Source organism: Strigops habroptila, chromosome 3 (genome assembly GCF_004027225.2).
Source record: "Strigops habroptila isolate Jane chromosome 3, bStrHab1.2.pri, whole genome shotgun sequence".
Taxonomy (NCBI): domain Eukaryota; kingdom Metazoa; phylum Chordata; class Aves; order Psittaciformes; family Psittacidae; genus Strigops; species Strigops habroptila.
In genome coordinates this window covers 38,237,696-38,264,869 of record NC_044279.2, presented here as the reverse complement: position 1 = coordinate 38,264,869, position 27,174 = coordinate 38,237,696, and the positions used below count along the sequence as shown (strand labels likewise).

The following is a 27,174-nucleotide window of genomic DNA, read 5'->3' as shown; positions in this document are numbered from 1 at the left end:
CAATTCATATTTTATGACTCAATCAACTGCTCAAGGTATTAATTGTTAAAATAAAATAACAGCACCCATGAACATCATATCTGGATCTTTGAAAAAGTTTGCTAGTAGTTCAGATATTCATTGCATATAGAAAGCTACTCAAAATGTGAGATATGCCAGTAAGTGACAAGAAACTTTTAATGCCTCCTTTGCATAGAGAAATATTGTAAGACAATGATTATATTGGATTTACATGATTGATCACTGTGTGATTTACGATGTTTGTCCATTTTGTAGTTTTGCACTGCATTTGTGTATCAGTCTCAGGAATGGTCAGGAAGTGCAACATGCTTCTAGATCTGCCAGCTGCCTCCCTATTATATAGGGATTTGCAACAAACTGCAGACCCACTGTGGACGTGCGTAGAGGTATCCAAATCCATCAGGTATAGTCAGGTCCTGAATGCACTCTTCTGGTGTGCTATTTGAACACTTTGGTTATATGCCTATGTTTGATTTATTCACCAATAATGAAGATATTTGAATGGTGAATTTTGTCCAGGAGATATTGATCACTTTTTTTTCAGCTTTGCCATGTTTAAATGCTGAAATTAATGTTATCATGGCTGCCTGTATTTAACCCTCCTGAGGGAGACCAGTGAATAGGACAAGTTCCTGTGTTTCAGCTACTGAATTCGTTGTCCAGCATCCTACTGCAAACTGGCCTTCTTTCATGGCTTTTCTTCATGAACCAGAAGTCCATTTTTGCACCATGTGTGACTTGGCTGTAAGTCCTGTTCCACCAGCCCAGGCAGGAAATCAGTGGTATCTCTGCAGAAAAGGTGCTGAGTAGACTGTGTGGAGTAGTAACACCACAACTGTACCACCCCAGCGCAGCCCGCAAGTTCTCTGGACCCAGTTTGCCTGAGCCCTTTAGTGTCATATGCCATATTTTCAACCTTCTTTCCAGAGCTGTAATTTAGTGTGTTTTCAGTGGAAACAAGCATACTGTTCAGCTGGTGCTCGTCCAGGTTAGGAAGGTGGTTACATTTTTAGAACTGAAATTGTTATTTTGCATTGATTGCTTGGATGAGGGCTTTTGAATAATGAATATTGCTTAATTATTGCCTCAGACTGGAAGCAATTTACTGTTTTCTGACATCAGTTTCTGAAGCTTATCTCCCTTGATTTTCTCCCACCAAGATACTTGCAGATAGAAAAACATCCATGTTATGGAGATTAATTTTTTAGTATATGTTCTGTGTACCTTATACAGAGAGACAGCTGAGCAGTAGGAGTTAAGTGATAAGAAGTCCATAACAAAGATACATGCTAACAGAGGAGAGCTGCTATTGTACACAATTAAAAAAAAAAAAAAAAGATTTTTGTCATTACTTTTATTGGACCAAGATAATACACATTTTAACCAGCCCTTTCTGTGATTTTTGCAAAGATATTGATGCAGTTATAGATAATTTTCTATGAGCTTATAATACAAGAGTGATTTCCCACAGCAATCAAAGCAACATTACCCTGATGATTCTGTTGCAAAGTCCCCATGTATCACGATAGGCAAAGTATTCTGTAGGCCTCAGCCCTGGTGAATGGAGTAATTTAATGGTCTTACATATTGTACATCATTTACAGTTTATTTATTCAGTACTGAATGACTGACAAAACTTTCATCAGGCCCTGATACTGCAAAGACACCATGTCATTGTATACATAGGGTTGCTGTCATCTTTCTCTCTCTAAAATAGCTTGCAGTTATGTGAAAATGTGGATAACTAAATTGTACATGAGAACTGTATCCTAAGGACCTTGTACATTCAAAGTCAGTGCATGGGTAATTTTCAAATTATTCTAAGTGTACCAAACCATACTTTTGAAAGATGACTTTTTCTTATACCATTAGAGGCTGTGAAGAACACGGAGGGGAAGGACAGGCAACATCACAAGCTACAGCTCTTTTATCATCTCCTAGCTGAGATTTTCCACTCCACTGTGCCATTTCTCAATCTCTGCAATAGCTGATAATCAGATTCTAACAATGTGGTGTTTGACTTGATAAGTTGAACCACTGAAGTGACTGCTTTTCTGGATAGCATGTTGTCATATGTTTGAACTGCTCTATTCTTAACTTGATTTGTGTGTGTGTGTATGTGAAATGATTTGGATGTGTTTCACATACAGAAGAGTAACAGCTGGTGAGGAGGCGAGGAAGAATAAGCTGTAGCTACCAAAAAAAAGAGGATAGTTTTTTCCATATGCCATTATGTAGCGACTTCTTGTCTCCAAACCACATCCTGTGTGACTCTTCATCCTTTGTCTAAAAGATCTGCATGGCTAAACATGTCCTTTCCAGAAGGCAAACAAAAAAATCTGTTAGTGTCCTGCCTTGCAATGGTAGTGATTCTGATATGAAATAGAGTTGATCCTAGTGTAACCACTGAATTAGAACAAGCACCTGCTTAAACAATTGTTAAATGTCTTTGTCATCCTGGGTCTCATTCAATCTCTTATTCCATGAACTATAGATGGAAAGGACTGTGGTCAGAAATGATCAAGCGGAAACCTTGTACTTGCGTGGCTCATTTATGGCCCTGCATCAGAAACACTGGGCATGCAAGAAGGCAGGAAACTGTTCAAACTTCAAATCATATTTAGGCTCAGAAGCTTATCCCAATCTGGCAGCTGCAGAGTGCTTTGATCTCTAGCACATTCTAAGGGGGATAAGAGGGTTTTTTAATATCAATTAAAATTGATATTAACAGGCTACCTAGGGAGATAGCCTTCCTGCAGTTTTCATATGCTCTCCTGCTATGCTTTTAATGAATGAAGCAAAAATCTAGGGTTGAAACCTGCATTACAGAACCTACTGTGGCACTGCTATTGAGTTCGGTAACTGCAAAGTCACGCTTACATAATTTATTTAATTATTACCACTTTTGAAAGAGAACGAGAGTTTTAAGTGCCTTTCTTCAAGCTGTTTAGAACCTCTTACACCTGACAAAATTTCTCTTGTGAAATAAATGTCAGGATTTTGCAACTATTTATGACAATAATTAATTCATCAACAAATTGGTTTTATTGTTGAGAAATAATCCTAGAAGGAAGCACATTGAAAAGAAAATATGAAATATTGCACTACTAGTTGATTGTGAAAGTGTTTTTTTGAAACTAGATTAAGAAAACTTAATTGAAGCACAATAGAGCATGTGAAGCATGTAATGACAGAACATATTCTGAGGTTTTTTGGGGGGAATCAGAAGTTTGTAGTGCTAGCACAGCCTAGAGAAACTCTGCAGCCTAAGCTGTGTAGTCAGTACCCCAGCTCACATCATGGAAATGGCTGCACTGTGTTGTTGCCTCCCCTTCACGTGATGGCTTCATCCATCTCAGGAGGAGCTAGGTTCAGATTAGATGAGGAAGGTGTTTCTTGACAATGAGCAGTAAACCTTACCCAGTGCTGCTGTAGGTGCAAGTTTATTCAGGTTCACAGAAGGAATCTCAAAAAGAGATCTGTTGAAGGTTATCATTATGGCAAACTACAGAAGGCTCAGAAAATCCCCCAAGCCAAAAGTGTTTGGTACAGAATTAGTAGCAGGGGAGACATTTCATATGCTTTCATATGCCCTGTCCTTACTCTTCCCTTCATGTCTACTAAGGGCTATGCACGCAACACAGTATTGGGAGAGCTGGACATTTGATCAGAACCAGTAGGGCTGTGTGCTTCTGTTGTAAAAGTGCAGGCACAGTATAAGTAATGTTTTAATTTTATTTCATGAGAGCTAGTTTAAGATTTTATGCCAATTTATGCACAACTAAGCATGAAATAGAATACATATTTCAGAAAATTTCATGCTGTGAAGTGATGGGAAGGAGGTGCCTTCCTCCTTAAATTGCTACATGCATAACAGATTTGTGAATAGTGATGGGGGCTGTCATTGTATACCGTGCACTGTCTATGATCCTATTATAAGCGTTCTGTGAAATGCAAAGGCTAATAAGCAGCAAGGCAGCAAAATGCTGAAGCATAATGCTGAATATGTAAGTAATTTTGTGGAAGTTAATAGGAGCACTCATATTCCTTGAACGACCACAACAGCTGCTCTGGAAAATGATTGCAAAATGCCACTCTTGTTCTTGGCAGGTCTGTCCCCTGTGTTTATTCATAAATGGAGCTGTTTAATATTAGATACAAAAGTGAGTTTCTCATTGTTTTATTGTCATCAACCCTGAAGCTTTGTGAAAGTGATCTGGATGAAGCACTTAAACAATGAGCCAGAGAGTTTCTTACTGAAAGAAAGAAACATTTTTTTAACTTTCTTACTTTACTGATTTTCTTTTTCCCTTTGGAAAAAGTCCCTGACATTGCTCCTTATAGCTTTCCTTTCAAATTTTTTTCCTAGAAGAGAAATTTCTGCAAGTCTTCAATACAGGCACAATGTATAGAAGAAAATCACTGATTCCGTCTATAGTTTTTAATGTTATGTTTTATTTCTTATCATAGAACGGTTTGAGACTGGAAGGGGCCTCTGATGATTGTGTAGTCCAACCCCCTGCCCAAAGCATGGTCTCTCAGCCCTGCAGGTTGCTCAGGACCTTCTCCATTTTGGTTTTGAGTATCTTCTAGGATGGAGACGCCACAGCGTCTCTGGGCAACCTGTGCCAGTGTTTGACCACTCTCACAGTAAAAAAGTGTTTCTTATATGTTAATGAAACCTCCTGTTTCAGTTTGTGCCTGTTGCCGCTATGCCCTGTCACCAGGCAGCACCGAGAAGACCCTGGTGCCATCTTCTTTAGTCCCTCCTGTCAAATATTTATACACATTGCCAAGTTCCCTCTTGTACCTTCTCTAGTCCATTTTCAAGAGTTCCCATCAAGTTCCAGTAGCTGCTTTGGAGCCCTTGTCTTCATAGAGGTAAAGTACTGTTGACTTTTGTGCTTGTGTGAACAGTGGTGGGTCCCAGATCACAGCTGTCCATGTATTTAGAGTTCATCAGGATCTCTCTCATTCACAGCCATAGTCTTTCTAATTCAGCAGAAGCCTAGAGCTACTGCATTAGTTGCCCATTAGTTTCAGGCAGGTGAAATGGGGTCCAAAGTAAAACATGGACATTAAAGTCCTAAGTATCCACTGAACACCTTACACTCTGAAGTGTACACCTACACAGGGCAGCGAAAAAAGTAAATGATGCTCCTAAGGCCTCACTCACTTCCAGTACATTTCTCACTGCGCACCCTGTATCTTTACATTGTTCTTTGTACATTGTAGGAAAACACATTCTGAGATTTCCACAGAGGAGAATGGGTTTTATTAGATTGTTATATCTGTTTGCTTACCTTGGACAGAAGCAGGCATTATTTAACGTGAGGAACTCTTAAGCTTATCCAGCAGAGACAGAGCATTAAAAAAGTAGTTTGCTTGCATGATTTTTGTACTTTAAAATCATTTGTCCTTGGCATGTAATTTAGAAAATAGGGTTTGATGACTTGTGGTAATTGCCTGTATTTTCTGTGATCAGTGTGTGTAGTGCTCAAAATTCATGTTGCTAATTAAATAACAGAAACAGGAACTAAGAGTTAATTGCAGTCTGTGCAGGTTGCCCCTCAGGTGTTTTACCCTCAGCTGGTAAGTCTCAGCTCATTAGCAGAAACGAAGTCAATAAGTGCTTACAGAACTGGAAGCAGCTGGAGAGTTACAAAATCACCATGTCCCATAGAAGCTATGTACATGTGAATGTGTGTGGTCATGGCCGTGCTCCTGATCACCAGCATGAGCAAGACATTATTGAATTGAAAAATATTGTAGAAAGTGACAGCTTGCATGTAGTTCTCTCTGTTCATTACCAAGATACAATAAATGAATTTTACCACCTGACATGGCTTTACAGCTTCCAGTTGGTTCAGAGGTTGAGTAAGAATTGTATTCACATAACCTTAGCCTGCATGTTGTCCTGGCAGTTATCTGTTCACTTGATTATCAGTAATGAACCTTGACTCACCTTCTGAGTCACTCCTTTTAAAAATATGTTTCTTTGCAGCTGAACTGCATATGTTTTTCCAAGATTTGTATTGTCTTTAATTTAGCTGTATTAAGTACATGATGTTCAGGTGAACTTCACCTGAATCACCCAGCACATTTGACCTACCTTATTGTTTATCCAGTATGCCCTGATTCTGAGCTACTTTCAATCTTCAATGTTATCTTCAAACTTCCGTATGACTTTGTGTGGCTTAGCAAGCCTCTAATAAGGATGTTAACTAGCATAGAACTAGAAGAAACTTTCTGAAAGAGGTCATCTGTTACAGCATATTTACAGGTTTATCCTTTTACTTGCTCTTTCAGCATCCAATGTGATTACCTTTGGAATGGAATACGTACAGTATACATCACATAACTATCACCCCTTGTTTTCTTATCCTTCAAAAAAATTTCTAAAAGTGGTTCCTTCTTTCTTTTCTCTGTAATTATGAAAATTTTGCCATCTGATGTGTATCAAACCTGTTGATAAATAAACTAAAAAGCTTAAACTTGATTAAGTCTATTGGCCCTTGTAGTGGTTTGAGCCCAGCCGGTAACTCAGAACCACACAGCCGCTCGCTCACTCCCCCCCTTCCTCCCCCCGCTCCCGGAGGGATGGGGAGGAGAATCGGAAGAATGTAACTCCCACGCGTTGAGATAAGAGCAGTCCCGCAACTAAGGTGTAATACAAAACCACTACTGCTACCACCAGTGATAATAACGATTAGTGAAATAACAAGGGGAGAGGATACAATTGCTCACCACCCGCCGACTGATACCCAGGCCGACCCGAGCAGTGATCTGGGCCTTCCGGGTAACTCCCCCCGGTTTATATACTGGGCATGACGTGCTGTGGTATGGAATACCCCTTTGGCTAGTTTGGGTCAGGTGTCCTGTCTCTGCTTCCTCCCGGCTTCCCCTCCTCCCTGGCAAAGCATGAGACTGAGAAAGTCCTTGGTTGGAATAAACATTACTTAGCAACAACTAAAAACATCAGTGTTATCAGCGTCGTTCCCAGGCTGAAAGTTAAAAAACACAGCACTGCACCAGCTACTAAGAAGGAGAAAAATGACTGCTATAGCTGAACCCAGGACAGCCCTATATATCCATTGGTAGTTTTTCTACCTTTAGCCATTGCCAGCAGTTCATGTAGACATTTTTTCCCATTACATTATTTACCTGGTTATCTAAAGGGATAAAAATTAGCCTTCCTCATAGAAACATAATTTCTATTATTCTATTTCTATTCTTTTCACAAGCTTTGTAGTTTGCTTCATGAGGAAGCACTTTGTTTTTTTATAAATGAGGAATGTCTAGATGTTAGCACTCTGGATTTGAAAGCAGTGCAGCAGGCGTCCCTAGAGGGCCATACCGTATATGTAGCTCACAGTATTTCTTTGTTGCTACTAAAGAGGCTTTTAATTGTGGCCATACTCAGCAGAACCACTTACAAGTTGGGGCTGTCATGGGCAGACTATCATTTGAGATCTGTGGGATATGTGAGACAAGAGCCTTAGACTGGGGTAGCACTGCCACAGTCACTGTTTCCACAATTCGAAGAGCCCACAATGGGGTTTGCACTGCGGATAGATGGACAGCCCCAGCCTGATTCATATTCATTATGAGGCTCTTTAGGAAACCCTGATTTACAAGATTTTTATAGAGAGGGAACTCATACCCAGAAACACAAAATTAGTGTCACTACAGAAGTGCAAATATCGCTAATCGTGTGAAATTACCCCTTTCATTAAGTAAGTTTATTTAATGAAATCTGAATGTTGGAAGAAAACGTGAGTAGAATTCCCACTGGGGAAGCAAACTGGATTGATAACATTAAATCTGAATTCCCAGTTCTCTTTCTGCCTTTTCAGGTCTTTAAGCCATACTGTTACTGCTTCTTAGTACCACCTCTCATCATCTACCTTCCAATTATTTCAGCTCTGAACTAAGAACTGCACCGCTGCTTCTCTTTATATCCAGATGTAATACTACTTCAGTCTAAAGTAAACAACCGCATGCTCTAGTAACAATTAGAGCTCTATGTGTCTTCTATTGTACATGAAGTTTGAATACACAGATGTGTCTAAATATCTTAAGGGTATGGCTCCATAAAGATATTATCTTCCATAAGGATATAGTCTGTCAAGTAGCAACTTCTTTCTTGCACAAAATTTTTGTTAAAAACATTTTTAAATGACAAAAAATTGTCAGCTTTCTTATGTAGGTGTATATCCTATTTTCTTTTACTAAATCACCTCAAAAATATTAAAATTAGAAAAGCTTGAGTCACTGAATGAAGATTTGGATTTTTTACTCCAAAAAATCACAAAGTGGTTGTTTAAGTAGAAGATCACTTCTATTTGGTCTCCTAAAAATGGAAAGGAATTCATATTTATTCATTGCATTTTGCATAAGATTTTTTCAAATGCATTTTTCTCATTTATGAGCTGCTTTATGATCTGTCTAATCTAGAACTAACTGTTAGTGCAGGTGACAGAGGACAGCATTACAATGAAATTTAAGAACCTCACAGTTAGTTGCAAGATTACATCTTAGAATCTCTAATCATAGTCTCACTTTAGAAGACTGATAAGTCGTAAATATAAAGAATAACCCCAAAACCTGGAAAATGAAGTAGGGAGAGATGTTGGCCAGAGCTCTGTCTTGGGTGTCCCAAGTCTTCATTTTTATTTATAGCGTTCACATTATGTAGCTTCTTCATGTTTGTAAGAAGATAAGCACTTTGCCATGGTGAACTTCTGTTTCTTCAGACCTAATGAAAATTCTTGATCCCCACTGACAGATCCTTTGGGGTGCCCACATGACAGGAACTACAAATGTAAGCTGAGAATTATTATTTATTACTAAAATGTTCCTTCTCCTTGCATCCTTGCTCTGTCATAACACAGGGACCTAACACAGCTGTTTGCAGAGGTCTGTAATGAAAGAATCCCTTTTGTGCAGTCCTGTTCTAGCAGGACACAGTAAAAGCTGCTGCCCACATGCACTGTCTTCCAGGGGAATGCAACTCAGGAGGCCTGGGACTCCTCAGGTACTTGCAGGTGTAGCTGGCAGTGAATTAATGGGATTTGCTTTCCTTTCGGTTGGCTTATAAACAACTATGGTTAAGGCAGGTGAAAATGAGATGCCTGAAGTCATGCACATGAATGTGACCCTGGCAGCAGAGGCTGATTGGCTCTCGGAAAAGTGAAAGATACCAGAAAGTTACTGAAACACAGACATAGGTCTGTTAAATATGACAGGCTGTGTTGATAGGAGGATAAAATGGCTTGTGTATAGATGGACAGAGGCAAATTTTACTGAGTAGGTTTTGTCTAAGATGATAGCAAATACAAAGCATATGTTTATGGAGTTGAACAAAGAATTATATAGATCCCTCATATATCCCTGCATCCTGTGACAAGAGGTAGATGAAGAATTGGGGGCAAAGAGGTCTTAGCTATAACATTCAGCTTCACTCATTTTATTTCTCTCAGTTCTTGAAGTACCAATTTGTGGAAAAAAAACATAACTGAAAAAAAAATCACATTTTCAAAACATTTTTGCAACAACAATGGAGAATATTTAAGAATGTTTACCTTCCTCTTGCTGTCGCCTTTGCTTAAAACACTCGAATTTCCTTAGAAAATGGTAATTTTGATTTTTTTTAACTTTTATTTTATTTTCCTCTTTTCCCTCTGGTCATTTAATTATGTGATTTCTGGAAGGTTTTGTGGGAATGTTATATTTAATGGGGAAAAGATCATAGAAACGAGAAGCTGTAAAAACCATTTAGTTAATCTTGTTTCTTTGTTCGTCTCAGAGTGGGATTGTTCTGTTTTATGGTCCATTATTTTTGTTCAGCTTTGTTTCAGCTTGTAAAACAAGCATTCCTCCACTACTATAGACAAAATCTAATGCCCTGCCAACCCTAATGACCTTGGGAATCAGCTACCACGTTAGCAGTAACATATCACATTTTCATTGAGGTAACACACTACCCTGCTGCTTTGCTCAAGTAGTAATGGTGGTTTCTGGATGTCCAGAAATCCTGTGAGCACAAAAATTGTATTGCAATTGTATTGCTCTTGCACAACCAATTCAGCTTGTTCTGGTGAAGCTGAACTTGCTGCCACAATAGCAATGTTACAGTAGAAATCATAGAACCATAGAATGGTTTGGGTTTTGGAAGGGGCCTTAAAGATATCTAGTTCCAACCTCCTGCCATGGGCAGGGACACCTTCCACTAGACCAGGTTGCTCCAAGCCCCTCCAACCTGGCCTTGAACACTGCTCTTCTGGTGCTGTGTCAGACCAGCTGTTGGGTCACATAATAGTACTACACCCTCGAATTGTATGAGAGGAGCTCTGCTGTACAGAGCTGACAATAGAAGGGTGAATGGATATAATATATACATTAGACTGCTGCACACCACTGTGGCTTCTCTGTCTTTGGAGGAGTGATAGATGGGACATGAGAGCAGTCCAAAATATGTGATTTGCTAGCACTGCATGAAGAGAAGAGAGAACACAGCAGGGAGCTGGAAAGTGAGGGTAGCACAGAAATTAAAGCTCTTTCAAGCACTCCAGTAAATTCACATCTGCATCTTAGAGAGTATAGTGGGTGTTTAGTCCAGTACCAATGGGATCCATTGAGTTTGCTCCTGTGCACTGGCCAGCAGTTGTGCAGGTCTGATGTATCTGTGTTCGGCTGGGTGCAGATTTGCCATGGGCACAGCATGTGTCTCCCAAGTAGTCATGCAAATTTCAGTGAGATCATGTCAGCAGATTTTCTTCCCAGAAGTATTTGCTAGTTAGGAACCTTTGGAAAATGGATTTCTGTGTTATCACAGCTGAAAGGAACAAGACCTTGTGAATGATAAATCATTGAGATATTTTCTCAAAATAAGCTAAAAAATCAGTTGCTCTCATTAGACATTGTGTATTAGAATAGACAACATTAGCCACAGTCCCCATGGAATTTTTGTCTTTCTCTGCACGATACTGTCAAAAAAAGGTATAACGTTAAAATATACAAATTTAAATCATGTTCCTCCACTTTTCATGAGGCTTTGCAGCTTTTTGGTTTGGTTTGCTTTTACACTAAACTTCTGAACTTGTTGAAGTAGACACACCTTGACTGATAAATTCAGGCCCTGAGTTTTATCTGTATACCAACTGAGATAGAAGCCATACAGCCTTTTATTAACAGGCATAGATGCTGTCACTGTGTCTGTTTTCTGGGGAATAAGGTAGGTATGCTGGGGATTTTTATGGCGTCTAGGAGAGCCCTCTTGCAATTATTTGCAGGACTTGTGTTTTGATATGACAAGGATAACACAGATATTGCTCTGGATTGGAGCCATAGACTCCATTTCTGAGAAGTTGAGTATTTCTCCCCAGGAGCCTCTTTCTACCCACACAGAGCAGCAGCCACAGAATCACTGGGAATTTCCCAGGTTTCCAGAGTGCAGGAAAGAGGCAGGAAGTCTGCATAAAGGTGCACTCCCTGCCTTCGTACAGAGAAAGAGTACCCCCCAAACACAAATGGCACAGTTTGTGGTCACTTGGGAAAATCTGGAAGATCAGTTCTTGTATGGTTAAAGAATATTATTAAAAAAAAAAAAAAAAAAAGGAGGAAAAAAAAGGGAAAAGGAAACTTCACCCACCAAATTTGCTATTGCTATTTCCTACTGAAAGGATTAAGAATTATTTTGCTTTTGTGTATGTGTTAGAATGAGAGAACCGCATGCAAACTGTTTCTAATATCCTAAGAGTGATCAATTCTGAGTATAAAAGGGAAAAAATGCATTTTACTCGTTCTAAACATCTGAGGTTGGCTTTGACAGCTGTGTTGCTCATTTAAAAAACATGAACACAGAGTGCTCTTCTGACTCTAAACATAAAAGACAGAATGGAGCACCCATGAATTGTGCTCTGTCCCACTCATTTTAGAGCAGTAATATCCTATAATATAAGGCCACACAACTTCTTCATCTTTGACCTCACAAGTGGACTTACCTCTAAAGAGAAGTCCCCCAAATTAACCTGGAAACCATTTCCTAGATGTTTCTCCCTAATGGTTGAGTCAGAAATCTTGTCCTATATTAGGTCATTTGAGACACAGTATATATATCACACTTCCAAAGCCTGAAACCTGAATCTTGAGCCACTGGTCAAAAATACAATATTGTTATTAGCATTAACAGGAGTCACTGAGATAAAACTCCCCTTAAACCTTTGAAGATTTGATGCTAGTGTTTTCCCTTGTGCTTTCTCTGTTCAGTACTAGACAGAAGAGGAAAATCCTTTTTCTGCCCAGCTGCTCAGGAGAAAGGGAATACCTCATAGCCCCTGAAGTACATTCAGTATTAGTACATTCAAGGAGGTCAGAGATCCTGAGACAGTTGCCAAAATCATGAGACTGTCTTTTCACCTGCTTTCTTGTTTGAGCTTATAGGATTCACATGCAATCATTAATGGTTTTGCTAAAACTTTGAGGCAAAGGAGATATCCAGTCACCTGAACCTGTGACAGGATAAAACCCTAAGTAATGCAAATTTTGTCTAAGAAACTTAGGTCCCCGGGAATTTTGCTCAATTTTTGCTTAACTTTTTTTCAAGTTCATAATAGAAAAAGGAATGTAAGGCAGAAATTATGAGGCTGCCTTGTATTGTCTGCACTCAGTTCATGTGGATTTGGAGTGCTAAATTAGGTAGGGGAAAATCAGTGTGACAACTTTTATTCCAATAATTTGTGATTATGGTGACAATAATAGCTGTAAACAAACCTCAGTGGGCTAAAAGGCTGAAAGAAGGTAAAACCCAAAACATACTGGTGAATTGCATCACACTAAAGAGCCCTTGTTGTTGGACATTTGTTTCCCAAAAATGGGATTCTGATCTCTCAGGAGCTGAGGTGTAAGAACGGCTTCTTAGATTGGAAGTCTTGTCTGTGTTGGACAAATAATCCTGACTGTCGTGGGATACGAGCTGTATTCAGGAATCATATAAGAATAGCCTTTCATGTAAAATCTCAGTTCCATTTGAGTCAAATATATCTTAAGCATTTCCTCCCCCGCCCCCCCGATGTATTTCAAATTTTCTTCTCCCTATTCCCAAGAACTGCAGAGAACTGTGATTATGTGAAAAAAAATGGAAAACATTTGCCTCTTTCTACAATGTTGCCATTGTGTGTGTTCAGGCAGATTTTGCTCATCTGAAACTACCAGTAAAATTTGTCTCTGAAAATAAATGCATGAGGAAGCTAGGACGTCAGCAGTGCTGAAATCTTCCTTTGATTTTCAAAGCAAAGAAAAAGGTTACTATGGAGAGTAGCTCACTGGGAGTCTTTTGGCCACATCAGCTCCTGAAAGATGTGGAAGTCGCTGTATTGGTTTAGGTTTCTAGTTTTGTTCTTCATTAGCTTGTAAGCTTATATACGTATAACTATATATGTCTGCTACAAACTAAATTTAAAATTCTGAAGATGAAAAGGATGGGTTTTCTTATGCCTGTCATTTTTCTGGGAGGCATTTTGATGTATTGAGGATCATTTTACAAAGTCGGAACAGGAATTCAAACTTCAGTAACTAAGAGTTGTTTGAAACGTAGAACTAGCTGAAATGAGGGTTTTACAAAAGGAGCGTGCAGAAACAATGATGGTTTTCTGACATTTAGAGCTTTATGCTGACTCTACCTAGAGATTTAATAATTGGACAGAAAAAACAAACATAAAGCACTGTGTTGAACAGACTCAAAAGGGTCTGTTTGCTCTGAGGATTACAGCTGGCTTTGGGATGATGAAATAGGATGTGACTGGTACAGTCATGCTGTGCATAAAAGTTGTACCGGGCATAATAGCACCATGCATTTCTTTTGTAATGGAAAGAATAATTTTTTTGCTAATATTGAATTAGGACAGATAGGACAATTTTATGGCGCTCATTATACATGCCTCTCAAAGAACAAAAAGTTTGAAATGGTGTACAGATGAGCTCTTCCAGCTCTCCTCATGTTTCTACCTCTCTGTATTGTCCTTGTGCTTTTCCATCATTTTGTCCTTTTCAACTGTCTACCATAAGGGAGGAGGGCAGGGAGAAGTGAATGGAGGAAGAAGAAAGCCTAAAAAACTATTGGAGCTTGAAATGAACTTCAGCTGTTATTTTAAGAAAACTGAAATACTTTATGATGAAGTAAATCTCAGTCCTTGAACAAATGCAGTACCAAATTACAAAAGACAGGAAGTAACTTCTGGGGGCAATGTTAAAATGTTGTGAAAGAACTTCTTCAACTTCTGTAAAAGAAGTTGAAAAGTTCCATCTTGCATATCTGCCCCCCATGTTCTTACTGAAATATATAAAATCCCATGAAACAGTCAAATGCAGTTGTCCGCATTTTATAGACGTAGAACTGAGGCAGAATAACTGAGGCAGACTTGCTAAAGCCAGAGGCACAGCAAAATTTTGGCTTCTTATCCCTACATTTGCATTACTTACAAATACTCCCAGATTAGTAATTTTTAAGATAGATGTAGTATCATTGTGACCAATTTTTTAAAAAGGAGTAGTATACTTCCACAAGCAGGAGAAAACTGTTTCCTTCCCTCAGTAGGCACAAGGTGGTGAAGCAGAAAGTTCCCTCTGTCCCAAAGAAGCTCTAGAAAATCAGCCACAAAGTTCAACAGAATTACTGAAGCCTCCTGCCTCACTCCTTCCCCCTTCAAAGGGCACCCACAATAGAGAGATCTTCAGGAGCTCAGGTGTTATTTCATGACGAAACTGTGCTGAACTTGTGTCCCACAGACAACAGATAACTTTTCCTTCCCTTCTCTTACACCCCCTCAACAATGACAAGCATGCATCCCATGGGCATTTAGGATATGGGGTTCTGCAACCCTCTGATTCAGAAATAAGTCTTATTAACTTCACTGGGCTCTGGATAAGGTTATTCCCCTGCTGAGGTCAGGCCGTGGGGTGGTAGCCTCATACAATCTATACTATATCAGGCGTTTGGAAGCTGTACAGATTTTCTGACTTCCAAATATATAATGCATGATTAATGCATTAATGATACCATAGGAAAGAGGTAAAGGGCAGTGAGTACAATGAGCGTTGAGGGGACAGTCTAACGCACAGTCTCAGACTGTCACCCCAGTAAATACATCACACTGTGATACAGGAGTGACCCAGTGACATGACTCAGAAGCAAGGAGAATGAAATAACTGACCTTCTGAGATTTCCTTCAGAAGAAAGATAGACTATGTTGTGTGTTCTCATTAGATGTGATCAGTAAATCCCCATTACCTTGTGACACAATAGTGTCAAATGACACTGAAAGAGCTGACCCTTATCTTTGCTAGGAGTCTGCAAGCCCAGAGGTTAATGCAAACCATAGGACTGATAGAAATCAAAGTGTGCCTTTTGAAGACAAGCATTAACAAACCTTATCCTTAATAGGCTGAATGCATTCATGTACACTTTAATCATCCATGAAGGTCATAGAGTCTTTCTATAGCTGACTGACTCACATGTGCCCAAGTGCATGTAAGAGTTCAGCAAGAGGATCTTGGACAAAAGCCAGACCTCACAGATGGAGCATTTCTCACTCTTGTGGTGGTGCTTCCTACAGAAGTGGTTAAATCAGCTCCAAATCAGCTGATCTCATTTGAGAAATTAGTTCTTCCTGCAAAAAGAAGCGTAAATCTGTCACATAGCTGAGACAAACCAGTTTAGTCATATTACTCACCCACCTCCAGAGTAGCTTTGCCAGTCTGAACTGTGGATGCCAGCGGAGTGCCCTGACCTCACCTCAACACCTGGTACAGCATCTTCATTGTCAGCGATGCAGCTGGTATGTGATCCTCAGATGGTACCTACACATGCAAACAGAACTTATGTGAAACCTATATCTAGTCCAGGATGATGTCCAGCACTCAACACTTCTCTTAGCAGACTGAGAAATTTATCCTTTTATTGCACTAGGGTTCGTCTTTGTTTCCAATGGTTAGAAGGTTTGGCTTCCACTGTATGGCAAGACTTGTAGCATCTCTTCTACAGTTTTCAGGGACACTAGTGACTTCCAACATCTATCTAAGCATCCAGCCTTTTTCTACCTCTTGTTCAGTTTTTGGCCTCAGCAGCTTCCTGTGGTAAAAAGGTCTGTGGATTATTCGCAGTGTATGAAAGACTGCTTCCTCTTACAAATTTTGATTTTTTTCATATTTTAATGAACATTAACTCAAAAATCAATATGGGGAGAGACCATACAGCTGTCTTAACTAATTAGATTAACCCTAAATTTCCCATTAGTGTTACTTCTGTGTTTGATTTCTTTCAGAGAGCTCATAACATGCATAAATTTTTAAATGTATATGCTTTCATGAAAAATTGATCAAGAGCCAAATGGTTCTTTAATGCTATATGAGAAATGCATAAATCCAGGAAATAGTATGCTTACTTTAAAGAAGATTTTCCGTCAAAGATGTGGGTTTTTTTCTCTAGTAAAAATGTGAGATGTACAATGCTGTATCTTGAAAAGTAGCATCCAAATATACAAAGCTTCCCTGGATTAATCAGGACTGAAGTAATAAAAGTATCACATTCGCATCTCTTTTCCTTAATGTTTATACAGAACCAATTTCAAGTTATTTTTCTCACCACCCCAATAGTTTTTGGACAAGCACACTTAAATTTTCGCAGGCTACATGTGAAGTTTGGAACTGTTGGGCAGACTTGCATATTCTGCAACCTTGTGTCTCCTCACTAGATAATGGATGACTTAAACAGAAGCATGTTCCAGGTCCAGAACATTTCTCAATGCTTTTCACTGGTTCTTGTAAACTCAAGCATACACCTGTAATTTTTCTACAATTTCAGGTGATTTTCACTGTACTTTTGTAGAACAGCCATGAATCCCCCTCACAATTTTTTCTGTAATAGCTCCATGACCTTAGAATTACTTAAATGTCCTAAGATTTATATTTCCAGTCACATCGTGTTTTAGCAGAAATATATTATGTATCAAAGTTTGAGTAGGTCACTGCAGGCAACTGCTAACACATAGAAACATGAAGCTCCTTTAATTAATTACTGAGAATAATTGATTTTATACTCAGGAGAATTTTATCTTAGTTTACAGACATAATTCAAAGTTTAATGTGGACTTCATAAAAGAGCAGGTTTCTCCTCTTGGAGAAAATACCATGGTAAAGGGAGAGGTAAATGGGAGAGGAAGGAATGCCACTGTGAACATCACTTTGATTTAAGGCAAAGTGCCTTTGGAGTGGCACTTGTCTTGGCAAAATGCTTTGTTCTAGTTGCATAACGCTGGCTGAGGACATGCAGCTCCCATTTGATTCATGGGCTACATGAGACACTAAACTTGCTGTACACATGACACATAATATTATAAAAGCCAAAATCTTCTATGGATGTGTATTAGGTACCTGAGCCAGCCAAAGGAGCGAACCTGATGCCCAGTGCAGCTGCAATCTCAAATCACTGAACAGCAACAGGAAGGCAAATCTGATGTGTTTAGGGAAAGAAAAGAGAAAATGCAGGTATTTTCACAATTTGTTGGCAGAGGTTTTTTAGTCCTGTGCCCAAACTGTACAAATACAGCTGCAACACTTTCACCTTCACTCCTAATACATCCTATTTGGTTGTACAACTGAGCCTCTTTGGTGAGGGTGACAAGATGGAACATGGTGACACTAATGAGTTGTAGACACTATCACTGTGCAGGCAGCAGAGCAGAGTGCTCAGGTGGAGGGACCCACAGCCCGACCACAGTCCAGTATTTGCTTTAGCACAAAAACCATTTTATAGCATTTTTGGTGACTTTCTTGTAAATAAATAAGTGGAGCACAGGCAGGTAAGACAACTCTTTTCTGAGCTTTCTCTTTTGTTTGGCCTAAGGAAATAGGAGTGATTATTTTTATTTTCATTTTTAAAGTAAACTTTCTTTGGTTGTAGCACAAAAATAGAACTTGTTGCCCAATGGCTCTTAAATATGTAAAGTTCCTAGTATGTATAATTTGCTGATTTACTTTTAATCTTTGTTCATAAAAGTATTGTGAAGACTTTACTTCAACCTTCCTCTTGATTTTTTTTTCTACCATTATACTCAGGTTAGCTGGAGGTTTAAGAAAACACCTGTAGTGGTGGGGTCAGGAGGAGTTTAGAGGGCAGTAACCAGTGTTTAGAAAAGGAATGGTATATTTGAGGGTCATTGCAGAAAGGATATCGCTGATGATAAGGAAAAGACAAGAAAAGGAGTCATCTCTGAATGCTTCTTGAGAAGCAGAATTTGACTTGCAAATTATAATTTATTGTAATATTCTAAAAATATTATTTCAGAAAGTGTATTACACATTCATCCCTTTCATGTTGTTGTTTTTCTTTTTCTTTAACATGAAAATCTTTGTAAAAAAGTCCCTGTAGGATCTCAGGTGTGGATGGCCTTTGGCATTTTTCTGTGCTGAGTTTCCTTTCCTGGAACTCTGTCTTCCCAAGTTTTCCACTACAAGCAGAAAACTCCTTCCCTTCAAACTACCGTTTTACTTGGATCACATACACCTAGAAACTGTCACTGCAGCTGCAATATCCAGGTCTGTAACTGCTCAGGGAAATGGGTCCTCCGGGGTGTTCACCTCGAGGCTTAACAAGTTGCTATTGCCAACAGCAATAGCGGATTCAAAACTGTGAACTCTTTTGGGAGCAGGTTGCAATCCATGATAAACACTGCAGATGAGCAAAGGGTAAATTATTAGCGCTGTGTAACTGGGATGCTTCAGCCGTTTCTTTTCCAAAGCAAAAGGAGCAACTAGGGGAACACGGTAAGACATAACTCTTTGTTTTCTTTATTTCTGTGGATTTACTTTGCAGGGGTTAATTTAACATTTTATCACAGGTGGTGTTAGACTACACCTGATGATTTCTTCTGTGTAATTATAATCTGTAAATGGCTGGACAGGTTTCCATTCTAAAAGTGATTCTCTTAATGGTAGTTTATATTGTTTGTCTAATGTGCAGGCATTGTTGCATTTGTAATTCATCCTTTACCAGTTTTCTATGCTAATCTCTTACCTATATGGATTATAGTCAACACAGTATCTAAGCATGCCATCAGTATAATGGCATGCTTATATATATATAATATATAATATAATAATATTAAATTTTATTAATGTTTTAGAAGTTTTCTACTGATAGGAATCATCAGGACTTTATTTTTTCTTCCTCTTTTCTATCTTCCTTCTTTCTTTTTCTTTTCTTTCTTTGACTAACTTTTCTCAACAAAAATTGTCATAGTTAAGAATTTGCAAAGGCGATTTTGTACCAGACCCTCAGGTCAGACTTAAATTTCTGTCACCTTCAGGAGTGCACATGCCAGAGCTGAGAATCTAATGCCCCCAAGTGTTGCCTTCATTCCAGATCTTGATAGTGTCAGTATGATAAAATTCATGTAATTGAGGAGACCCATTGCCTTTTAGCGCTGAGTAGGCATGAATTAGTATGGAACTTATCAGAAGAGTAAAAGAGTGTAATTTTGCCTGGTTCCTATCATTTTCCATAAGCATACAGAGTTGGCCACAGGATACTGAACTTGATGTGTCTCTGGTCCGTTCCACTCCTGCTTTATGCTTTTATGAATCCAGTACAAGTAAGGGGGTAATAGAGAGCACAGAGCATATTTGTGATGTGCTGCTCACTCTAAAGCAGGTGCTCTTGGGGTACGATCAAGCATTTCTATACATTACCTTTCACTGATTGAGTTAGAAATCCCATTCCTAAACTGGCAGAATCAGGATTGCTAACTTTTCTCTTATAGAAAGAGGTAAATACACTCTCTTGTGCTGCCTGATGTAGAAAAAGGTGGCCTATGTTACTCTTACTGAATTTTTACTATAACTGCCGAGTTACTAAGCTTCACACTAACACCAGCAATTAAGAAGTAGATCCCTTCAAATGACAGCAAGGCAAGGTTCTTATAAAAAATCTGAGCTTTTTCTTCCTCAGATACTTCTTGGGTTTTAGTTTTCTTTTATGAGCAGTCACAAAAAAGTCTTTAATGCTGCACAAGAAGCACCTTGAGATGAGGCTTAAGGACAGATTTCTTCCCACCCACTTAGGAGGTTTCCTAAAAGGGTCCTGAAATCTCCAGCTACGATGCCACGTGAGCTTTCTCAGCAGGCTAAGTTCAGAACAACAGAGCAAGTCCTGTGATCTTCAGGCTTCCCCTAGAACCACAAAGGACAAGAATGTTGTTACAGAAACACACACACACAGAGTGCAGCCTTTTATGACTATTTGTTATAGGACACAGTGGGCTGAATTGAGATGTGGTAGAAGAAAATGTGGCTCTTTTGAAGATAATGGAGTTTCACCACGTTTTGTTGTCCCTGGATATGATGAACCATGATCCCAGCATACTAAATCTATAAAAATTTATTACCTCCTTAGAGGCTCTTTAAAATCTTCTGTTTCATCCGAAGCTAGATATTTTTCTGGCTGTTTCATTTCTGTGTCTTTATCAGTGAGCTCTTAACACACTATTTAACATCTCCATTAATGTGATCTGCTCCCTGGCTCAAGTATGTTTAAGTGAATGTGTTTTGATTTTATGCCGCTAATTTTGCTCTGTAACAACAGTTAGCATTATCCCCATAACTCGGGGTCAGCAGTTTCGCACTCTTCATGCCATCCTGATGGATCTCTAGGGATGCTCATGACAGCCTTCCTACTTCAGCAACAACCTCCTTTCTCATTTACCCAGGATCCTCAGACCAGGCTGTCAAATTTCAGTGTAGTGACAGCTTCAAACCAATTCTTGTCTACTGCATTGCCCAGACGTGCCATGGCTGGAGCAAGCCAGTCTGGGAACAGAAAAAATGGTGCTCAGATCTGTTAGATCTACATGTATCCCCTCTCAAGACAGTTCTCTGTTTCAGTGGAAAAGCTGGATCAATTTTGTAACCACTAAGGTTGTCTGTCTAATTTAAGAAGAAGCAAAGAGAAGATTTTTCATTTTGAAAATGCCAGGGTAGAAAGGGTAATTTAAAATTAAGAATCCTGTAATACTTCCAGCTGAATTAAACCTCAGCTGTGTGGTAAGAGCAGATCTCAGTTGATGTGTCAAGATCTGACAATTCCATTAGTGTAAAAAAATGAGAAAATGGGAAAAAAATTAAAAACAGTACTGAAGGACAGATCAGATTGGCAGTGGAAAAGGAAAGCAAATCTTTCATGGGTTTACATCATAACTTATAAATCCTTACTGATAGAGAACAACAGTCAAACTGTGTGATGCTGCTTTTCTTTGAGAAAAAGGTTGCCTTCCTTTCTGGACCATAGCCATATTCCCAGTGTGATGTCTGACCCATGGGTATTCAATTCTCTTTATGCAGTTCTGGTTAGGAAAGAATTCTTGCTTGGATCCTCAAAGCAGCAAGCTGGCCCATGGCTCTAAATAGGAAGTTTATAATAAATAATCTTTTTCAGCTCAAGTCAACTGGCTTAGTCAGAACTTATTGACTTCCTAAGTCAGAAGTTGCCAGAAGTATTGGAAGTCTTCTGGGACCATCTGACATACTCCACTTCCTTCTCCACTACATATTGTCTGCAAAAGACACATTGAAGCAAAGAAAGGGACCCCAAAGTACCACATGGAAGTACTGGCCACCAGGCACCACATGAAGACCCCACACCTGGGTCTTCTTGGAAAGAGATTTGAACCTAAATAATTTCCCAGGTAAAATTCCACTGACGTCACAGGAAGGATGTGAACTTGAGAAAACATTTAAATTTCACTATGATGCTAACACAGGGAAAGAAAATGCTTTAGTGAGATAGTTGGTCTCTGCTGAGAATTATCACATAATCATAGAGTCATAGAATGGTTTGGGTTGGAAGGGACCAACCTCCTGCCATGGGCATGGACACCTTCTGCTAGACCAGGTTGCCCCAAGTCCCATCCAGCCTGGCCTTGAACACTGCCAGGGATGGGGCAGCCACAGGTTCTCTGGGCAACCTGTGCCAGTGCCTCACCACCCTCATAGTGAAGAATTTCTTCCAAATATCAGATCTCAATCTCCCCTCTGTCAGTTTAAAGCCATTCCCCCTTGTCCTATCACTACAAGCCCTTGTAAAAAGTCCTTCTCCAGCTATCTTATAGGCCCTCTTTAGGCACTGGAATCTTCTCTAAGGTCTCCCTGGAGCCTTCTCTTCTCCAAGCTGAACAACCCCAACTCTCTCAGCCTGTCTTCATAGGAGAGGGATTCCAGCCCTCTAATCATCTTCATGGCTCTCCTCTGGACTTGCTTGAGCAGGTCCATGTCCTTCTTGTGCTGGGGGCCGCAGAGCTGAATGCAGTACTCCAGGTGGGGTCTCACAACAGTGGAATAGAGGGAGAGAATCACCTCCCTTAACCTGCTGGTCATGCTCCTTTTGATGCGTATGGCTGGTTTCTGGGCTGCAAGTGCACATTGCTGCATCATGTTGAGCTTCTCATTAACAACACCCCCAAGTCCTTTTCCTCAGGCTGCTCTCAATCCATTCTCCATTCAGCCTGTATTTGTGCTTGGTATTGTCCTGACCCAGGTGTAGGACCTTGCACTTGGCTTGGTTAAACTTCTTAAGGTTGGCATCGGCCCAGCTCACAAGCGTGTCAGGGTCCCTCTGAATGGCATCCCTTCCCTCCAGTGTATCAACCGAACCACACAGCTTGGTGTTGTCAGCAAACTTGCTGAGGGCGCACTCAATCCCACGACAGTTAAACAGCACTGATCCCAACACTGACCCCTGAGGAACACCACTCATCGTTATAGCCTTCTCTGAATCACATGAGTAAGTTTTAGGGAATTCAAGCATGTGGAATCATAGAATCATAGAATAGTTAGGGTTGGAAAGGACCTTAAGATCATCAAGTTCCAGAATGTTTCTTTTTTGATCTCAGAAACAGCTAATCAAAATTAAAATCCTGTAATTTCACTATGTCTGACTCATTCTTCACCTGCAGGGAGAAATGCTAAGATAATATTCAAAGCAAATCTTCATTGTGTAAACCCAACATCTCATTCTTGAAAGGTGAATTGATGTCTAATGCTTGACTTTTTAATGTAGCAATTTTTAACGTGATAATTGTGTTAGCTTGAACACTATGTCTTGTCCAAGGAATTTAGCCAAAAATGTCTGGAACCTCTTTTGAAGGTAGTTGAGGAAAGGTGGTACTTTGCTAACGAGAAGCATTTAAGATGCTTAAATTTTCCTTTGGACTTATTCTTTACTGCAGTGCAATGCATTGCACAGATTATCATTCTCGAAAGAAAACAATTAGCAAACAGTTGCAGAGATCAGTCATCTTGAGAACTGAATGTGCTGAGCAAGGATTTCATTTGAACTGGTTTTATTTTTCAGACACTGCAAATGGATGTAAACAAGCTGAATATCACATTGCTCCGGATATTTCGCCAAGGAGTGGCAGCAGCACTAGGACTATTACCTCAGCAAGTTCATATCAACAGACTCATTGTAAGTACCAAAGGGCTATGGATAATAAAATGTACCAGGTTATTTTGAATTCTCTTAAATTTATTTTCCTGTCACTATGGAAAAGTGCAATAAAATAGGTCGGAAAAATACTTTTTTCTAGTGTTTTAACTGCACTACAGAAAAATAGATCTCCATTACAAAAGGACTAAAATTTTCTTCTGAAAGAAAAGCATTCTCAGTTGCAATCCGGAAAAAAATTAAGTCAGATAAACCTCTTTTGTGTCCTGTTCGTAAGCAAATTGCTTATCCCTTAGTTTTCATTCCAGTGCAGTTCTACATCACATTCATTGAGAAACACTTATTCATGGGGTTTTTTTCTCAAAGGTGGAATATTGCTCAAAAAAATATATGTGATTCTGTTTTTCAAAGGCATCTTCACAATCTATCCTCAGATTTTCCATTAGTAAATTAAATGTGCCCTCACAATGCTAATATTAATGTTTTTCTATTCAGCTGCAACAACGTATGCTCAAAAGTTATCTTGTAGACTATGGTATCACATTTGCAAAAGATGGCGAAAAATTTGCTTCTAGCAAGAAAGACTTTTGAAGGCAATTGTCATTGTGTGGTTTTTTATGTATGATTAAGAGCAAGCGTTCTGTTTATGGTTAAGAGCATGCATTCTTAACACTGTTGTCTTTTTAAGACAGTTTTGCCATGAATCAAAAAACCCAATGTCATGTGTGTATTGCATTCAGTTCACGTTGTGGAAGGGAGAAGAGTCATTTTAGTTTATTCTGCATGCAGGTTGAATATTAGGGAAGAAAACTGGCAGCTTCAGCATAAAAGTATTTCCTGCCTTGATGCCTTGATAGGATTTCATACATCAAAAAGGATTATAAAATTGCTTCAAATAATGTCTTTCTGAGAAAGGATCACACAAGAAATACAGTGGAAAAGATCAATAGGAACGCAATGCAGCCCTTTTCATGTTCACGAGGGACATCACTCGCTTGTGACAAGTGATGCTAAATCTCTTTTGTCCCTTCCATTAACCAGAATGAAAGGTTGAAAGACATATTAATAGAAAAGCACAATTAAATGAGAAATGTTCCAGAGTTTGGGATGTGTATTTCAACGCACTAAGTCACTTTCTTACTATGCTGTGTGGAAGTTATGTAACTAAGCAGAAGAAAAATGCTGTTTATTTTCCTACTGGCTCCATAGATTTTCTCCTCTTACTTGTAATGTAAGGGAAAAGAAAATGTCATTTTGCACCTGCATATAGCTTAGAATAGAGTAAATACCATTAATTAATTAGTCTTAACATCTGTAAAGTCTGCTATGAGTTAATATTTTAGTGATATAAGAAAGCAAGCAAACTTTTGCCTTCTTTGCTCTAAAACTCACACAGTCAAAATTCACAAGGAAGAAAAATATCTTAGGAGACATTATTCCCACTTTGCATCCACCATGAGACAGTTCCTCTTCTGCAGAGTGCTGGCAAGCAAGCAGGGCACATCACAATTCATCTCACCCTACTTCAGCCTAGTTGAAGGTACTCATCTAGGCTCCCTGTAAAAGCAATATAGAGAAGGGTAACTGCAGGAGGAGAGGCATTTTGATCCTGATTATTTTAGGGTGGATTAAATCATTCTGTGGAGATGCCAGTTTCTCTCCGCTGACCTTCAAGGTAGTTTAGATGACTGAAGTGAGGTAAGCTGATTCCATCCCAAGTGAGCAGCTCTCAAGAGTGATGAGGAGCCTAGCAGCCAGGATGGTTGGGCACAGGGAGAGCAGAAGGCCTGCTAGCCTCTCAGATATAAAAACACATAGTGTATCAGGAAATATTCACTGGGCATTTCCAGTGTCTCCTTAACCTTTCCAGTAAATCCTTCTCATATAAAGGCGTTTTAATGAGCAGAGAAACTCCTAAAAAGAGGAGGCACAAAACACCAGGGTGTTTGTGTTGTGTCCCCACCAAGCCTTGCCTTGTGCCTGCCACCTACACCCAGAACCAGCCACCTACCCACATCAGAGACTGAGTAGGACTGCAGCCTCAAATCAGCTTCTTCAGCTGACAAAAGTGTCTGCCCTGAACTGATGGTCCAGACCTGTAGGTCTGTTTTAACTTCTTATAACCTTGCTGACCTGAATAGTCCCACTGAGAAATGCCCAGTACCACCAGTAGCTAAAGTCCTTACCAATCTTATCAAGCAGATAGGCCAGCAGCACATGTGAGAGCACAGAGGGCAGATTTAGGGTAAACATGTTTGAAAGTGTCCCTTTCTGTGCAACTCTACTCTGAATGCAAAGCTAGGTATTCTAAAAATAGTAAAAGATGTCTTTTTCTTCACTTCAGAAAAGATAATGATGCACATTCAAGGTGAAGGGAAGGAGGTGGGGAAATCGTGATTATCCTAGTTTGAACTGATCTCTCCCATCCCATAATAATGAATAGCAAATAACCAGACTGGTTCTTGCCTGTGCAGGCAGCTCCATGCTTACCTTGCATGTGTTGCGTGTGTGGAATCCCCCAGGTCTGGACTCTACATCACAGCCTCAGCTAAGTTGGCCATAGCCCTGGGAAACCCAGGTTCCTACACCGTGTTTTGGACATCAACACTGTCTGGGCAACTGGTCTCAGGTGTTGTTCTAGTCTATCAGGACCAGAAGAACCCTCTGGCAGTCTCTACTTTTGTTCCCTCACGACAAAGTGATATCTCTAACACAGCACCCCTTGGGGTACCAGAACTGCATCAAAGACACCTGGTGAGGAATTAATAGAGGGGAGAGTAAGAATTATCAGTTTACCTATTAAAGGTAAACACAACTTTTCTGGTCCTTTCATTTTGTTGTGCCTTTTTAAGGAGTTGCACTGCAGTCAATTAAAAGGACTTCATCCTTCATCGTGGTATGTGCCTGCAATGTTTTGGCACGAGATTAGAAAGCAGCGCCAAAATACGACACTACTATATTAAGCATTCCTGTTTAAAGATCACCTTCTAAAATAAGGCTGCATTTTAGCTTAGATCAGACAACTGAGTGCTAAAACCCCTGCTGGCACTTTGCCCTTGACCCATCCCATGGCTCCTCCCCTCACTGCGTCACATTGACCTGTCTCATTTCATGGTGCTAGACTCAGGAGGAGGGTATCTTGGCAATAGTGAATGGGACAAAGTGGACGTGCCCCCATGTGGTATTTGCATTTTCTTGAACAGTCGACTGGGATTTAAGGAGTCGGGGAATAGGTATACTCTCCTCACAGAGCAGGTTGCAGCCTTTATATTCTATGCTTTTGTTTGAAGAATTATAGATACAATCTATAGACAGCAGAGATTATCTAATCGCAGACCCTTCCTATGATTCTGCATTTTTTTTTATTTCCTAGGGAAAGAAGAACTGTGTGGAACTGTTTGTGTCCCCGCTGAACAGAAAGCCAGGAATTTCTGAGGCATTCCCATCCGAAGAAGTGCTGCGTTCCCTTAATATCAACATTTTGCATCAAAGTTTATCCCAGTTTGGAATAACAGAGGTCTCTCCTGAGGTTGGTAATCAATTTTCTAATTGATTAGGCAACAACAGATTAGGCAGTTATTACATCCCTGGTAGTTTTCAGGCTAAGTTTCTTAAGCATGAGGCAGAAATTGTATAAGCTAAGATGGCATTCGTGCTGA

The 27,174-nt window shown here is 39.6% G+C and overlaps 1 protein-coding gene across 1 annotated transcript in view; it reads left to right on the top strand.

Moving 5' to 3' along the window:
• PTPRR (protein tyrosine phosphatase receptor type R) overlaps nt 1–27,174 on the top strand; it is a 145,395-nt gene that overhangs the window by 49,144 nt on the left and 69,077 nt on the right. The window contains 2 exon segments of the mRNA XM_030480285.2: nt 23,423–23,536; nt 26,889–27,044. Coding sequence (XP_030336145.1) covers nt 23,423–23,536; nt 26,889–27,044 — 270 coding nt within the window.